The 18,148-nt window shown below is 40.8% G+C and overlaps 1 protein-coding gene across 4 annotated transcripts in view; it reads left to right on the forward strand.

Annotated features, from left to right (window-relative positions):
• ADGB (androglobin) overlaps positions 1 to 18,148 on the forward strand; it is a 244,141-nt gene that overhangs the window by 34,318 nt on the left and 191,675 nt on the right. For 3 of the 4 annotated variants that reach the window (XR_012902706.1, XM_075924379.1, XM_075924378.1), the window contains exons 5-6: positions 268 to 477; positions 13,396 to 13,535. Coding sequence is in view for 2 of the 4 variants with exons in the window: in XM_075924379.1 (XP_075780494.1) it covers positions 268 to 477; positions 13,396 to 13,535 (350 nt within the window). In the remaining 2 variants the exon portion in view is untranslated. Of the gene's footprint in view, positions 1 to 267; positions 478 to 13,395; positions 13,536 to 14,905; positions 15,021 to 18,148 lie in introns of those variants that run through there. The other variant, XM_075924380.1, reaches the window with a different exon arrangement.

Below are 18,148 nucleotides of genomic sequence, written 5' to 3' on the forward strand. Positions count from 1 at the left end.
AGTTGTCATGTTCATGAAGCTTTGTGGATTTGTACATACAACTAAGTGCCATATAGTATGCATGACTTTTAAGAATATTTGTGCTGATAAAAATAAATCCTTCAATAAATTAATTTTAATGCACTCTTCCATGAGACTTGCTTTTCAGTTAACATTTGAAATTGCTTTGCATTTTCTAATATAATTGAACTTTATTTGATTTTTTTCTTAATGTGCAATGTAAGAAGTGAAAAACAGCTAACTTTAAGAAAAATTCTGTCATTTCAGCTAATGAGATGGATAATAAGTGAGATTTGTGCTGTCTGGAGGATCTATAATATGAATGTTTTAACTAACGAGGGTAAAATTAACACAAATGAAATGCCTACACTCTCTTGGAAGCCATGGGAGCATATTTATGCCTTATGCAAGGCTATTAAGGGACACATGCCCCTGTACAATAGCTATGGAAAATATGTAGTGAAACTTTACTGGATGGTAAGTACTGCTTTCAGTGTTCTAAAATCTATATAAAATGTTATTTCTGTGTACAATTAATACTGTTAATATACAGTACTATCTTTAATTATCAGGATAAATATTTCACTTTGTTGAAAACATGTTTTCTAGTTTTAAAATTGCTAAACGATCAACAAGTCGAAAATGAAAATTTCTTTGTATACTTGTACAGTTTGAGTTTAGATCCTAGATCATTAGTCAGTAATCCTTAAGAAGCACACTACCTGGAGTATAGTATTGCTTGTTAGAAAATTATATTTATCTAGGCACTACTGAAAAGTAAATAATATCTACAGGTTCTATATACAGTACCGTAGAGAAGAAATGTGTAACTAATGTTGCATCTGCTTAAGGGGCTTTCCATATGTATTTTGCTTTCAAACTGAAATTTTCATTATTCAAACTTCAGGAAGAATTTGAGGAAAAGTGATTTAGCCATTCACTACTACAAAAAGAGTGGTTAAAATATATTTTTACATTATTTTTAAGGGATCCATTTTGAACAGCACTATTACTTTAGCAGTTTGGAGTAGAAACTTGAAATTGATAAAGCCTGATTCAATATGCTTAACTTATGTTGTTGCTGTGCTGGGTAAAATGTTGTTTTAATTTTGCTTAGTTACTGGAGATTTCAAAATTCATGAAACGCATGTACTTTTTAAAATCTGATCACAGTTCTGAGATCCATAGTGTTAATAAAATTTTAAAAAAGCACTCCTCCCATCATTTAGCATCACACATGAGTACATGGACAAGCTGAGTAGAAATTCTCATTTAGCACATTTGAAAAAAGTATTTAAATCTGAGACATTGTGCAGATATGTTCTGATCTTGTGGTTTGAATGGTTTAATATTGAAAATGAATGCAAATTTTTCAATAAATTCAGACTAAACTAGACCAAAATCTCTGGTGTATTAGGAGTAAGTACAAGTTTGTTTGTTTGTTTTTGTTATAAAGCTTAATTTATTATCTTTAAATAGCTATTGGACACACTGCATTTAAAAGTAATGACTATTTCAGACTTTATTATGGCTGGATGAAAGTTAAAATCCCCAAATTGCATATTAGATTTCAATAGCTGTAGCACTAAATTGAAGATAGTCAAGCAAAATGTTAATTAAGGGAAAAATAAATGAACCACATTTCAAATTAACCTCAGAAATTTTAATTTTCAAAATACTGAGTAAGAAGTTGTCCACATGGGCAAGGAAGGCAGAGTAAACAATAGGTATGGAAGTCACTATAAGAAATCAAGGCAAAATAAGTGCGTTTTGGGGAGAAATTAGATAGAGAATGACAATGCTTGACCTGGTAGAAGACTGATATCACTTCAGAAGGAAAAGCAAGAACAAACAAAACATGAAAAGTGGGAAAAGGAGGGAAGCAATGGAAACAGACGTAGATAGGACGGATTTGGGAAGAGCATTAAAAATTAGACTGGAGCACTTGAACTTTATTTGGAAAGTGACAGGGAGCCAAAAAATGGATTCTGACCATGTCACAGCACAGGAAAGGACGACTGCCTTAGCTGCTGAATGCAGGAAATTCTGTACTAAAGGAGGAGGCTGTGGAATTCTTAAGGGTGAGGTGGAAAGAACTGTGATACGATCAGCGGAAGTCCACAGGAAGAAACAGATTTTAGAAATATTAGAAATGGCAAGATCTGGATATTAAGAAAGGAAGAAAATGAATCAGTATCTCCTAGATTATGCATTTGATATATGGATAGGGAGCTGGGGAGAAGAGTTAAGAAAGATTAAAAGATTATATTTAAGAAAATAGTAGGATATCGATGAGGAGGCGAGTAAGACCGAATGAGAGAGAAATCTGGACAAAGGTGGCTTTGAGTGATATTAAATCAGAGATGATCAGACTTCTTGTTTGTAATGCAGTTGCACCTATCGAGACCCCAGCTGGGGACTTTGTATCCCACTTACTGGGCACATAATAATGACAATTTCTGTCTGAAAAGGCTGGTAGTATATGTTTTGAGACAATGAAAGAAGAGGACATCAACTAGATGATGAAAGCCCAAGATGAAAGCCCAAGAAATAGACTATCAAAAAGTAGCTGGTTAACACTAAGAATGTGGAAGATGGATCAAGAAAATGTGTACGGAGATGAGGATCATGCATTTGGCAAAGAAGGGTATGTATACACTTGCACCCTCTTTCAATAGAGGGAAGCAAATGAAGACATTCGAAATTGCAAATGAAGCCGGGATTTAAATATCCCGTGCTTCATTTGCATATTCGCATTATGGCGCTATTTTGAAATAGCACCATAATGCGAATATGCAAATGAAGCACGGGATATTTAAAGCCCGGCTTCATTTGCAATTTCGAATGTCTTCATTTGCATCCCTTTATCGAAAGAGGGTGCAAGTGTAGACATACCCAAAGAAATTACTAGTGACTCTTGCAAGAAGAATTTTAGTACCGTACTAGAAGATTTACCCAGCGTTGCACAGGTCCTTAGCTCAAATAAGTTTTCTTTTTCTTCATTTAAATCTTTGTGCTGGGGGTGGGGAGTTCAGTATGCAGGATGCTTTGGGGTTAGAGGACAACCCCAGCTGTCTTTCACTGCAGGAGGTTGGGTCTAGGTAAGAAGCACCTGTCCATGGCTGTTGAAGCTGGCAAAGCCAGGGCAGAGGTGCACGTCCCATGGCTCGGGGACAGACAGACACACAGACAAACTCTCTGAATTATATAGTAGAATAGCTCCCTGTTAGCATAGTGGGATTATAGCTGTCCTGGTCCCATCTCTTGCCCCTTGTTGCTCCCCTGTAGTTATTCTACAGTATAATTCCCTCCTAACAGACTCCTCACCTTTCCATTTTATGAGAGAATCAAATTCAGGCACATCTCATTGTCTTGACATAATCAAACTCTTACCTTCCTTTAAGTTATGATAAGAGGAAACTGCATACTAAATTTGGTGGTCCTAGCTCTTATAATTTAGGAGGAGTTCTTGAACAAATGGACTCACAGACGGATAGACAGACACACATTTCTTAAGATAAGGTATAGGATTGAGAGAGATCAAGGAGGGAGTGGAAGGAGAGAAAATAAAGGCCTAGTGAATAGACCACTCAATGAGCTTATAGATAAAAGTGAAGATAGAAATGAGAGGGGGAGGGGGAAACGACAAGAGGAAAGAAAAGATGTTCAAGAGAATGTTTCTTTAGGATATGCGAAATAACAGTATTACTGAATATGGAGAAAAGAGCTAAAGTGAAGAGAACAATTAGCAATAAATAGAGTGGGGAAGAGGGAGAATAAAGCAAGTTAGGATACAAGAGATACATGGATTCATGCCAAAGAAAAATAGGTCTTTTGTTAGTTATAATTGTTAATGCTTTTCTGCTGGAGGACAGGAACAAACTTCCATCTAACAGGTGCTTGTTAAACCCTTCCATATTCAGTCATTTCTTTATGTTGGTAATATTTCTGGATTGGAAAATGTTATGCTATTAACCCAGAGGTTCTCAAACTTGTGATACCGGTACCCCCCTCTAAGTTGCTCACAACCCCCCCATGGGGTTAGGACCCACAGTTTGAGAAATGTGTTATTAACCTTTCAACATGGTACACAACCCTGTTTTAATTGTAAAAGCTTCTGACTTCTAAGCTTATTTACATTTTAAAAACTCTCCTACCTCATCTTCTTAACAAACCTTTTCCTCACTAGCCTCATTGCAGTAGCCCTCCATCCTGCACACATCTGCAGGCTGTTGGTCATAGCATGTCTCATTTTATTGGCTAAAGTGCCTGACTGTTAGAGCTTGGCATATCATTGAAGTAGCATGTTATGGTATAAGCTTGCAAATTCTTCAGCTAATTAGATTACTATGGGTATGTCTACATTATGGGTACGTCTAAACTACATGGCTCTGTCGACGGAAAGGCAAAGTCAAATGAAGCTGCGATTTAAATGATCGTGGCTTCATTTAAGTTTACATGGCTGCCGCGCTGAGCCGACAAACAGGTGATCAGCTGTTTGTCGGCTCAGCGCGCTAGTCTGAACGCTCCCCTGCCGACATCAAAGCCTTTTTTCAGCAGCCCCAGTAAACCTCATCCCACGAGGAATAACGGGGCTGCCGACAAAGGGCTTTGATGTCAACAGGGGAGCGTCCAGACTAGCGCGCTGAGCGGACAAACAGCTGATCAGCTGTTTTGTCGGCTCAGCGCGGCAGCCATGTAAACTTAAATGAAGCCGCGATCATTTAAATCACGGTTTCATTTGACTTTGCCTATGTGTCTAATCTACATGCCTCTGCCGACAGAGGCATGTAGTCTAGACACAGCCTAAGTGACAAAGTCAAAGTAAGATACGCAACTTCAGCTACGTTAATTGCGTAGCCAAAGTCGAAGTACATCAACTCCTGTCTACACTGCAGAAAGTTGAAGAAAGAACACTCTTCCTTTGACTTCTCTTGCTTCTTGTGAAATGAGGGTTACAGAAGTCAGAGTAAGAAGCCCATTATGCTGTGTAGATGCAAACTCTGTTACTTCAAAATAATGCTGGTATGTAGACGTGACCTGAGTTACCCACACACAAATCTCTGTCACTCCCACACTCTGAGAGCATACACCTACCTACTTTTTACCCTAGGGTTCAGGGTGTCTCTCCATTAATTTAAATATGCAGTGCTACTGAATTACTAGTGCTTGGGGCATAACTTCACGTGGACTTGCTTACTTCTGAGTTATGGCTGACAGCGACCTTTGCAGTGGGAAGGGTGACAACAAGGGAACTAGGGAAAATTTTGAGGAGTCTGTAGCCTCTGCAAGTGCCCACATACCCCTACTTTTTCCTGTATCTCAAAAATAGGCAAAATATTATGCTTAGGGACAGCAGAATGGTGGTACACTACAGCCGCCAAAGAAAGCGGGGGGGGGGGGGGGGAGAGGGGAAGAGGGGGACATAAAGAAATGTGTGTGACCATATAATCTTGTGGAGGTGCCAATTACCTTGAATTTAAGACTTTGGTACGGGGCTCTTCAATCTTTCTTATCTTTAATGTTTGAAAACCACCTCAATTTTCCTTTTGTAATAACCGTATCTCAGACCCCTTACATGTATTCCATAATCCTTTGTACTGTCCTTATAGCCTCCTTACAGACACTACTTTCTGCTCTCTGATTCAGGTCAGTATTTTTTTCACTGTTGTTCTGTCTTCAGTCCATGTTACATGCATCTTTTGCCTTGCAGTCCTTATACTAATTCTGTAGCACAGAAAAAAACATACCTTTGCTTACATATCTCTCATAAAGAGATGTTAGTGTGTGCTTCAGAATCTAAATGTCTTTGCAGAGATGAGAACTTCAAAACAAAAGAACTGGAATTCTGTGACCAGCAAATCGTGTTTCTGGATGAGGATAGCAGTTGGTATGAACCTTAGCATGAGAGAATTGATTTGGATTCATGGTTGAAATGTCTGAGTGAGCCTTGCAGTGTACTTTGTGTTGCTTAGCAACTACATGACTTAGGGCTCTTTCAAAAATCTATACAGATAAAAATAAAAATTCTTCCATAACCCTTGCAAAATCACTAATCTCAGCTCAATGTTAAACTAGTTGCTTTAGTGGACATGTTATCTAAATTTCTAAATTTCATGTACAGAAACGTAAGAAAGAAGAGTTATATTCTCTTATCCTTCACTCTGTTAAAATATTTAAAGTATCTTCTGAGTCTTCGAATGAACACAAATGCAAAAACAATAACAAGATTAAGGGAGCTTTAAATATTACCACCTATGCATGTTTGCTGCAACATTATGATTTGGTGCACTTTTTTAAAGTAAGAAAATAAAACCCTATGTATGTTCATTCTATTTTTAAATATCCCCAACTTCGTTAGTTTGAATATTAGGAAATTCAGATTAGAAAACGCACACATTCTTCTATTCAGCCATTAGTGAAGTTTTAAAATGGAGTTGAATTAGCTCAGAAATACTCTGATAAATTTTTAGGAATGCTTCTAAAGAGATTTGCTAGTAGGATCACTATGAACATATGATAACCTCTCAAAAGGTAATTTTAAAATAAATATATGCGGAACTAAAATGGGAATAAACAGTGAAAGTGAAAGTTCATTCATAACCATAGTTGCTACACTGACAAAATCTAATATAGTGCTAAATTGTATCTTTATTAATTGCCTTGGGTAATAGGTGGTGCATTGCCAAACCTCCAAAGCAGTAGATGCAGAAACTAATTATAAATCTTCACTCTGAGAATCACAGCAATGCCCCACTGCCATGTATATTGGCCAAATGGGACAGTCTCTAACACAAAGGATTAATGGACACAAATCAGATATCAGAAATAGTAATACACAAAAACTTGTAGGAACACATTTTAATCTACCTGGGCACTTATTAATGGATTTAAAAGTAGCCATTCTTCTACAAAGGAATTTAAAAAAACAATATAGATGTAGAATGGGCCTTGATATGCACGTTTTATTTATATAAATTTTATACACACAAATCTTCTAATTCACCAGCCATGCAAATGGATGGAGAGGAAACAGGGGCCACATGGCCCCTCTCTTTCCCACCTCCAGAACAACCTGGCACATGGTATCAGCATCAATCAGTAGCAAATTACTTTTCCAATGGAGTAAGGAGAAAACCAAGGCATAAAATTCTCAGAGGAGCAGCTGTGTTAGTCTGTAACTATAAAATACCAACAAGTAGTCCTGTGGAACCTTAGACAGCCTGTGGCCCATGACGACGTGTTGGTTTTTTATAGTTACAGACTAACACAGCTGTCCCTCTGAGAATTTTATGCTTTGGTTTTCTCCTTGCTCCATTAGGATAGTAATAGTTCCATGTGCCAGGTTGTTCTGGAGGTATGGAGGTGGGAAAGAGAGAGGCCATGTGGCCTATGTCTCCTCTCCATCTACTTGCATGGCTGGTGAATGAGAAGATTTATGCAGGCAGCCCTCTCCCTAGCACTGACTTGTAATGCTAATAGCCCATTCAAGGGAACCAGGAGTTGGTTTCCACTGCTTGAGTCAGTTGCATGAGAGCAGAGAGCATGATCTTACCCCTTTATTTTTGGGTTGAGGGTATGGTCTGTTGTGTATGCTGGACCTCTATAGGGAAAAATAGCATGTAATAAACAACTGTATTGTAACACATCTGCACAGTTAAAGTTGCATAGGCTACTTTAACTGTCATTTCCTGAGTTGTGTGTGTTTTAATCACTCACTTGTATTCTCCCTTCACTGAACTTCCCTTTTTCCTTGCTTCCTCTGCTGGTTCTACCGACTCTTTCAGTACCTCCGGAAAGGTGAAAGTGAGAGTGAAGGGATGACATGGAGGGGAAATCTGGGGGAGAACTGAAGGAAAATTGAGAGTGGGGAAGAATAAATGACTTTTCTCTAGGCTTGTTTCAGTGAGACATATTGTCTCTTAAGGACTCAGCATATGATTAAACTCTTTCTCTTCGTTGTTCTTGATATACCACATCCAGTTTCTTCAGCAATAATTCTAATAGCCAATGGCATTCTGGCACCTCCACTCCAGGCCCACCTACAGCAATTCTAGGCCCCAGGGCAGAACAGTCAATGGGTCCCCACTGTTCCTGTGTAGATGTGGTTTGTCTGATATTTGGTCAGCGCTTCACCTGTGCTGGCAAGTGCCTGCGAGCTGCCGGCTGTGCAGCTGGGTGCACTCTTCTGGCATGACCTGGACTTCTGTATTCCTGCCCAGTAGGACTGCCAACTGTTTAATTGCAGAAACCCAAAGACCCTTGCTCCGCCCCTACCTTCAGGCCATGCTCCTGTCTCACCCCTTCTTCTAGGCACCACCACCTCCCTTGATCCTCTCTCCCTATGTTATTGGCTCTCCCCCACACTCACTCAGTTTCATCAGACTGGGGCAGGGAGTTGGGGGGGGGGTGAGCTCTGGTAGGGAGTTTGGGTGTAGGCTCTGGGCTAGGTCAGGGAATTGGACTGTAGGAGGAGATGTGGGAGTTGGCACTTACCTCAGGCGGCGCCTGAAAGTGACTAGCACATCCCTCTGGCAGAGGCTTCTAGGTAGGGGTGCCAAGAGGTCTTCATGTGTCACTGCTCCCACTGACCAAAGTTCCCAGCCAATGGAAGCTGGGGAGTCTATGCTGGGGATAGGAGCAGTTCAGGAGACCTCCTCATAGGCACGTGTGCTGGATGCTTCTAGGACTGGTGGGGAGGGAGGGTGAACAGACAGCTTGCCTTAGTCATGCTGTGCTGTTGGGGGCATGGCAGGACATTTTAAATCTTCTGTGTGTCCCTGAGCAGTTATCTCCTTCCTTCTCACCCTTCCCTGTTGGTAAGCCTGCTTCACCCTGTGTTGTTGCAGTAGAACTCCTATTCCTATTCTTCTGTTCTGGGTCCCAGTTCTCTACAATCAGAAATTGTACTCCAGAGGGAAAGAATTGAAATTTATGGGTGCAAAGCTTAAGTAGGAATTCTGTAGGGTTCTCATTCATTTGTATAGGAATGCCTTTTAGGATTTAAGAGCTGACATAGAATGTACTCATTCAACATAATGGCAAAACCATTGGCTTGATTTTTTTCCCCTTGCACATTCAGTCTGTTAATTTCTGCCAATAATATCCTTCTCCCATCTCTACCAAATAAAATTGATCCCCCAAAATTACCCTGAACTGCTTCATTTCTGCTCTCTATTTCATAAGGATTTCTGTTTCTGAATTTGAACTCTTATTTTATTCCTTGGGAATGATTTCCCCTCTGTCGCCAGTCCCCCTCCCTCAATGTACATCTTTTAATAATATCTACTTAGGCTTTTAAGAAGTCTGTTGTCCATGCAGGATAATTACAATACGGATCTGAAGATTTACTATCTTTATGAAAATAAAATGTCAGTCAAGGGGAAAAATCAAATAACATCTGAAAATAAAAACAAGTATGTTACATTTCAGTTATGTTGTTTAATTATGAAAGGTACCCTTAGTATTGCAGTCTTAAGAATTACTTAGAATTAGTGTATCCGTAAGCTAAGAGAAAAACATTCCTTTTTATTTGCCCATTAGCTTGTACTGCTTGCTTAATGAAACATTTGGTTGAGCTGCTACATGAGAGAAGAAACAAATCTGTGTCATTGTTTGAGGAATTAACCAAAGTTATTGAATGGCAGACCTTTTTAAAAAATGCACTTTAGAAATTAAAAAAAAAAGAATGATGGCCATCAGGAAATATTCTTGCCTTTAGAGAGATCTATATATTTATACTTTTTTGATTTTTACTTATGGTTTAAACTCTTTTTTTAGAGTCTGTCTTCTAAAATCTTAAGAATTGGTAGGAGCACCAATTACACAGAAATGGGAACCATCAGACTGAATTTACGTAGTACTTATTACATTTAAAAATGTATCAAACTAAAGCATACAGATTATAGCCAATTTAAAAACCATTATGTAAATTCATTTAACAGTAGCAACCCTTATTAATATAGTCTCACTAGTGGTTTTTTAACAAAAAATAGGTTTAACTAAGAAAGCATTTGTCTTTTCTTGATGTGGTGAACTTGTTTCCATCATTGTAAGTGCAGAGCTTTCTCAGCTTTTTGGTAAACCAGTGAATTTGAATATTTTGAAAACAGCCTAACAAGCTTTGTTAACTTTTATTAATTTAAGTTCAAAGTGTTTGAGATCCTGCTTCTGGGGCAGGTTCCTCTCCTTCATGGAAACATTGCAAGGAACTCTTTCCCTGAGGATGTATGCTGGAGCCCATCAGCGGCTGTCTTTTTTTAGACCTGGTCGCTCAAAAGCGAGATATGATCTTTTTTTTTTGCTGCTGTTCATCACTTGTCCTTCTAGATTTTTATTTTTGTTTTGTTGATTGTATGTTTTGCTGGATCAACTTTCTAATTTCATTTTTATTTGTATACTGCTTATTCTTAATGATAAATAAAAGAGTTGAGATTAATGGGGCTAAAAGATTAACCCTCTAATTAATCAAAGCAGCAACCCAGCATATACTTTGAGGGTTCAGCGGCTTTTTCATAGGTCAGATAGCTTTTTAATACCTTAGCGTATGTCTACACTGCAGCGTTAATTTGAGTTATCTTAATTCAAAATAGTTAATTTGAATTAAGCTAATTTGAAATAACACATCTATACACAAAATCTATTTCAAAGTAGCGTTTTGCTATTTGGAAATAGTGCATCCACACTGAGTGGACCCTGAACTGAAGTTAAGGCTGGCCGGAACCAGTGCCGGCATGGCATCAGGTTAGGTCTTAGCCTGAGGCAGCAGCCCCAAATACTAACTGAGCTCCGTGCTTAAAGAGACCCTACCCTCACCCCGGACAGACAGTTCTCAGGGTTCCCCACTTGCTTGTCTACCTCGATGAGGGACAGCAAAGCAGTCCTGTCTTGGAGTGCCCTGAGTGCCCTCACTCGGGACACCGCAGCATTTGGCCACATGGAGCCAGAGCTGCCCCTGGGCATGCTGGTGCATCTCACGGGGTTGTTGCCATCAGTCCAGCTGCACTTGCTGCAGGCTGCCATCCAGGGAGGGTCCATCGAGAGGCTGTCAGGATCCAGGAGGCTCTGCAGGAGAGCATCCACCCCGAGGAGCCCTCAGAGCCTCCCCAGTCCTCCCCACTGGAGGACTGGCTCGTTCCCCATTCTTCCCTCACGTCCTTCCACTTACCTCATCCTAGCCCCCGTTCCTGATGTCAAATAAAAGACACGTATGTTCAAAAATAGAAACTGGGTTCATTGAATAAAACTGGGGGGGGGGGATGAACCTCTGGGGAGACCGGGTAGGGGACGGTGATGGCACTTACCTGGTGTGGCTTCCCTGGACGACCCTGTTGACTCCAGTGCTGGGACAGCTTGGGGGTCCCAGTGTCGTGGCACCCTCTGCTCTGGCCCCTCCACCGCACCCAGGTCAGTGCCCTCTGGCTTTGCAGCCGGACTGCAAGCAGGGGCGGAGTAGCGTGTCGAAGTGTCTGGAGACGTGGGGTGTCCGCGGCTGGCTGATATCAAATGTAGGCTGGAGCCATGAGCACACATGTGGCTTGCAGCAACCGGGCTGAGAGAGTGGCTGACCGGAGCACTTCCGGGTTCCAGTTGATGCCAGACAATTGGAGTTCTACTGTATAGTACATCATCTAATGTTGACATTGACGACTCAGCACCAACAGAAAATTGACTTTCACAGCACTGCTTGAAATGCAACCCCCACCTTTTCCATCATTTTCAATGGGAAAATTGACCCCACATAACACGTTTTCGCTTAGCAAGAACATTTTCTGAAATGTATCTACCATGTTAACTGAGGAATCACTGTAATTGCTGTTTCAGTTTGAGACAATTGAGTGTTTAAAAATATGTGCCTTATTTTTAGTAGTTCTGATTACAAAAACATGAAGGCTGTGTCTACACTGGCGTGATCTTACGTCAAAGTGGCTGCTCTTGCGCAAAAACTTGCTGCGTTTCTACACTGGCCGTGTGTTCTTGCACAAGTAAACAGATGTTCTACTGTATAAAATCAGGGCTTCTTGTGCAAGAACTCTGATGCTCCTGCTCAGGAATAAGCCCTTTTGCACACCTGTTCTTGCGCAAGAGGCCAGTGTAGACAGGCAACATGAATTTCTTGAGCAAGAAAACCCTATGGTTAAAATGGCCATCAGAGCTTTCTTGCCCAAAGCACATCTCTTGCACAAAAGCACATGCCAGTGCAGACGCTCTCTTCTGGAAGAGTTTTTGCAGAAGAACTCTTCCGCAAAAGGGTATGTCTACACTACATGGCTCCATCAATGGAGCCATGTAGATTTGTTTGTTTGGCAAAGGGAAATGAAGCCATGATTTAAATAATCGTGGTTTCATTTAAATTTAAATGGCTGCCACGCTGAGCCGACAAACATCTGATCAGCCGTTTGTCGGCTCAGCATGGCAGCCATTTAAATTTAAATGAAGCCATGATTATTTAAATTGCGGCTTCATTTCCCTTTGCCGATCAGCCTAATCTACATGGCTCCATTAATGGAGCCATGTAGTTTAGACACACCCAAAGAGTTCTTGCGCAATAAGCTGCCAGTGTAGATGTAGCCGAAGGGTTTAAATGTTCATTCATAACACTAAATTAAAATCGAGGCCTTGTAAATAATTCAGATACTATAGTGAGTGCATTATAATAGAACTTCATTAATAGGTCAATAGAACCATCATTTCTCTCTCTATACCATACATGATTTAGGCCTTAGCCCGTAAACTTTAGCTTTAGGCATATCAGTGGTTCCATTTTAAGACAATGGGATTATTCATATGCATAAAGTCATCCATGAGCCTAAGTATTTGCAGGATGAGGCTTTAAAGAAGCATGTGGAATTTGTTTCCAAGGACTCTGTGATAGCAATTGAAAATATGTCCATACCTTTTTAGGACTGCATATAAATTTGCTAACTGAAATAAAATAGTTAAACAGAAAAGGATAATAATATGGATGATCTAAAAACAGATTCCATGAATATCTCATGTATTCTGAACGATTCTTTTTGCATATTGCAGAATACCCACAATATTTTAGAATCAATGATGGTGTGTGTTAAATGTTAAAAATATATACATATCATCTGTAGATATTTAAAATTCTTGCCTGCTTTTTGCATGTTTTGCAGGTGGTGTACAGTGTTCCAAATTAATAGGTTAAGATTTAATGTGGCATTATAGTAGAGATTTGTGTAGATAACAGAACTGGAAATAATCTGTAACAAAGAATTTCAGTATTTGGAATGCTGAGTGTACTTGCTAAAGTTTCAAATTGCAATCTGTGTTACAGCTATAATAGGAATGGCTTCTTGGAGAACACTACACTGACTTTGTTTCTTATTTCCATCGCACAGTCTTAATGTTTCTTTTCTTTCTCATTCATAGGGATGCTGGCGAAAGATCACTGTGGATGATACTATGCCTTTCAGTGAAGAGAATAATTTGTTGCTCCCAGCTACAAACTGTCAATCTGAACTTTGGCCACTGTTGCTGGCGAAAGCAATCATGAAGCTGGTGAACACTGAGTATGTTTAGTGAAAACTCTTATCAGTTTGTTCTATAAAATCTGAATAAGCAACAAAATCCTAATATAAGGGCAAATGTTTGTAATGGTAAATGTATGCTTTTTGAACTCCAGTGTGAAAGCTGATACAGTAAATTTGCCTAGTAAACTTTCCCAGGATCTGTAGCTGATAGCTATGTGTATGTGTTTATACACTGTCAAAGCTTCATAAAGAAATGAATCAGAGGAATCTTCTTAAGTGCCTTTTCTGTCCAACATTACTGTGTGTGTTGTAAAAATCCCCCAAAACCTTCACATGCAGAGCAGAAATGTTATACACATTTTAATCACTTTGGAAGAATGGAGATATTTAGATGATCAAACCAAGGTAACTTACATGCAATATTGTCCTAATGCATTCTGCTTGAATATTATGTCTTACATCAGTGACACTAAGCTAAGTAATGTTTCACCAATCAGCATGGGCAAATAGAGGTGAAAATAAAATGACTGTGCTGGTGTGGTTAATGATAGAAATCTGCACGGTGATATCATATACTTGGTTCTGTTCAGTCTGTAGCTTGTTTCCTAGTCCAGTAAAGATTTGAAGTGCTCTGGATGCAACATACTCAGCCCCTTGGGCAGGAATAGTGCAACTCTGGTTTCTTGGGAAAGGGAAAAGAAGTTCCTCCAGCCAGTTAAGGGTAATAATGATGCACAATGAAGGGATTCTTTTTAAAGAAGAACGGAGTCATAGTGTAGAACAGGTTATAAATTGGAGACACTAAGGAGGGAAACCTTAAGGCCATCTTTATTCTACACAGTTTTGTCAATAAAAGAAATCTTTCGTCAACAAAACAGTGATAGCATACACAGTCCAGTGCTCCTCCTGCTGATTTAATTCTGCTACACCCATAAAATAAAATAACCTGGATGAAAGGTGTAGAGATTTTTTTCCAACAAAGTTAAAGTTAGAGTAGACAGTGTGTTACTTATGTTGACCAAATTACCCAATATGACTGTTCTTGTCACCACTTTGAAGTCTGGTGCCCTGTAGCCACGTACACAGGTCTGTGCCTTTCCTCCTTTAAAACCCAGAGTATTTTTTAAATGCCTCTTCCTGCTTTGCTTTGGGCAGACAGCTCAAATAGCATCTTCCCAGTGAGCATGGTGGCTCACTGCAGCAAACGTGCTTCTGCCTGGAGTACACCTGAGCAGGGGCGGCCCGTGAGCCTAGGCAGACTAGATGGTCGCCAAGGGCGCTGCCAGCCTGGGCACCCAATGATGACGTCACAGGGCACCCAGGCACCCCCTTATTACGTCATGGCGATTGACGGGCGTGCAAGCGGGGGCGCCAGCTGCTACAGCTGGCCTCAGGCTGCTCCTGCACCTGAGTTGTTGTATCTGCTGGGTGTGTGCAGGAGGAGGCTGTGCAGTCACAGCTCCATTCCAGCCAAAGAAACTTTGATACCTATGGGCAGACTGCTTATGGCATAGAGTTGAAGGGGTATGTAGCGAGGTCATTCCTGTCACCCCTCGCCTCTTGCACCCCCAGTCCTTGTCCCCTTCAGTCCGCCGGCGGGCCACCGGTTTGTCGGCCTCCCGAGTATCTGCTCCCCGACCACACTCACGGGACGCCGGGGCCGGCACGTCCTCACCTGCGCTCGGCCCCCTTTGGCCCTTGGGTGCGCTGGTTGCTGGGCTCCACTCCCGGCAACAGTCCCTGTGCCGCTGGACCGGGGTCTCCCGTCCCGGGGCGGGTCTGCTGCCCTCGGCTGCTCTGGCCGGCGCCTTCCAGCTGCTGTTCCACTGGGGCTGCCTGTGGGGAAAGAGAGAACTCCGCCAGCTCCCATCCCCTCCTGGCTCTCTCTCCCCTCTCTCTCCTTCCCACCGCTCTTTTGAATAGGCGCACCGGGTACGTCCTCCCCTGCCGTGCTCTCGCCACTCGTGCCCCCCGCGGGCAGCGCGTCTGCAACCGTGGTTCCCCGCTCGGCTGCGAGCTCACTCTGCCCTCCGGCTGCCAAATGGCCGGCTTCCCCTGGGCACTCCACTGCCTCCCTGCTGCGCGCTGCCCTAGGGCTGCGGCTGTCAGTGCGGGGAACGTCTTCCCCATCACAGGGTATGAGAAGATTACTCACCAGTGCTGTGCCAAGATCAGGAACCCTAGACAGGCATGCTAGAAGGCCAAGGAAACCAATTGTCAAAGATGTGCTGCTTCTACAAGGGATTGCACACTATCCTTTGCATTGACCCCTAACTCCACTGCCATAATCCTTGTGGATACTTTTAAGGGGAGCTGGAGGCAGTAGCCAGTGGAGTGAACCCTGAGGGCAAAGTGGTAAATAAGAAAGTGGAGGAGGATGGTGGATAGGTGACAGGGTCATTCAGTGTTGTGGTGATCTAGGACCCAGTTTGATAGCAGTCTGGAATTTCTAGCTTCTACTCAGAGATCACCACTAACTACTTCACTGTGAGGGCACTTTCATTTTCATGTCATTGTGCTGGAAGTCAGGCAAGCTCAGAACACAGCTCCAGGAAATTGGCTTTATGTATCCAAAAGTTCTTTCCTCGCTTCCAACCCCTACCTCCGTCACTTTGCAATACCACCACTCAGTGCTTGTTTCCCAAGCCCAGCACTAATGCTCCAACATGTGCAATTGCTCTGTGAATCCCAACATCAGTCTTGAATTCTTTCTTTCCATGGCACACAGCAGGGCAGATGCTGCTGTGACATTATCAGATAGCAGCTCATGAAATACTGTAAAATCAACTGGATTGGGTTCATATTGCTAATAATTAGTGCAGAATCCATGCTTCTAGACTGCGATGGGGGACACACAATTTACAGGGGCTGTTCAAAAGCAGTGCAAAAAGTATTAGGAAACTCATGGAATGATGGGATGAAGAAAACTGCATGATGGGATGCTGAGCCTATTCCCACGGTGCACTGCGATCTCTTCCAGAGCACCCAGTAGCAGATGCGAGTTGCATAGTGGGATAGTTACCCATGGATGAAATGCTCTGTTTGTTAATGCAAGAGCACCGACAATGGATATGCATTGCTATCACAAGGATCATTGTGTGGACGCGCACCACCAATTTAATTACAGCAGTGGAAGATTGTCGGCATAATTTAAGATGACTTAACTTTGTATTTTACACATTGTCTACTGCTAAAACAGAGAAGAAAAAATAGCATCAAGGATGGATTATCATTTGTAGCAATATAAACAAATATATATGTTCATTTTTAAAGGGTAGATTATATTTAGCAATAAGTTAAAATTCTACTCTGAGGAGTATATTTTATTAGGTCAATTTTATTTAAAGCATGACCTTTAAAATAAAGATTAGGACTTTTGATTAGGAAAAGGAAAGAAAAATAGTGGAGCTGGAGACTTGATTCTGAAGAGGCAAAGTTTCAAATGAAGTCTTTATTTCTGTTGCAGTCTGGTGGGTGTATTTTGTGGTATTTGACAGAGAGGGTCACATCTTATGTATTTCAGACATAAGGTTTGCCAGTCACTTAAGTTATCAGGTGAGAGAGGTTTTCATAGTTCATGAATGATACGCTGGATATTCTTTAACTCATGTCTTTTCCTTAATGTTCAACTTTTTAAACACTTACCAGTATGCACTCTTATTGAAGATTCATATATATCAAATCTTTACAAAAATAAACATCACAGAGACAACTAATTATCAAACATATAGAAGATATTTTTGCTAATATTTATCAAAAAGTGTAATTTAGGGATACTTGGCAGTATAGAGCAAAAACCAGAACATTACAAGATATTATTGATAATTAGGGCTTACTCATGATTTTGTCACATGTACTAATCATTGTGGTTTAGCACTGCTCCAGGATCAACCTGGGAAGCAGCTGTGACTCAGTCAAAGCTTGCCTCCCAAGTTCCTCCTTCTCCAAGGCAGTGGTAGGATGTGCCCCGAACCAGAAACTGCTCTCAGCAAGCAATGATGTGTCAAGAATTTCAGCATTTGAATAATGTTTTTTTACCTATATCCAAATGAGTTATGTTTTCTAGTATACTGCAACATTTAGTTATCAGAGTTTAAAAAAAAATCTAGACTGAAGTGTTCAAAAGCTTATTAGTGACTTAGAAGCCCAAGTTCTATTTTCAAAAGTGCCGTTAGGCTTATGAATAACTTGGGGGTATTTTTAAACATTTTACCTGTGGAATAATAAAATATAAGGTTATTGGAAACATGACTGAGGTCTGAGAATCCAGAAAAAAGTTGTATATGTGAAAGTTGTTAATTCTGGGTGGCAATTATAAATCAACAGAGAAATCTGGTAAACTAGAATTTTATTTGTAACAGACTTCAGATGACCTTTTGTTTCCATTTTTCTTCCATTTTCAAGTTACTGTTGGATGACATTGCAAAAACAAGTCTTAATTGTAGTAAAAGATTTGTTTAAAAGGGTGCATTATACCGGTCAATAAATTTAAAGGAGAATAAGCTGCAACTGATGTATCTGAAAATGTATTCAGGAACAACCAGAACTGCTCTATGTGTGAATAGCTTGTTTTACAGTAATTTGCTATTATCTGTATTCCTGATCTAATCTCTGTTGAAGTTATTATTGAGTATTGACTTTCATGGGAGTTG

Source organism: Pelodiscus sinensis, chromosome 3 (genome assembly GCF_049634645.1).
Source record: "Pelodiscus sinensis isolate JC-2024 chromosome 3, ASM4963464v1, whole genome shotgun sequence".
NCBI classification, from domain to species: Eukaryota; Metazoa; Chordata; order Testudines; family Trionychidae; genus Pelodiscus; species Pelodiscus sinensis.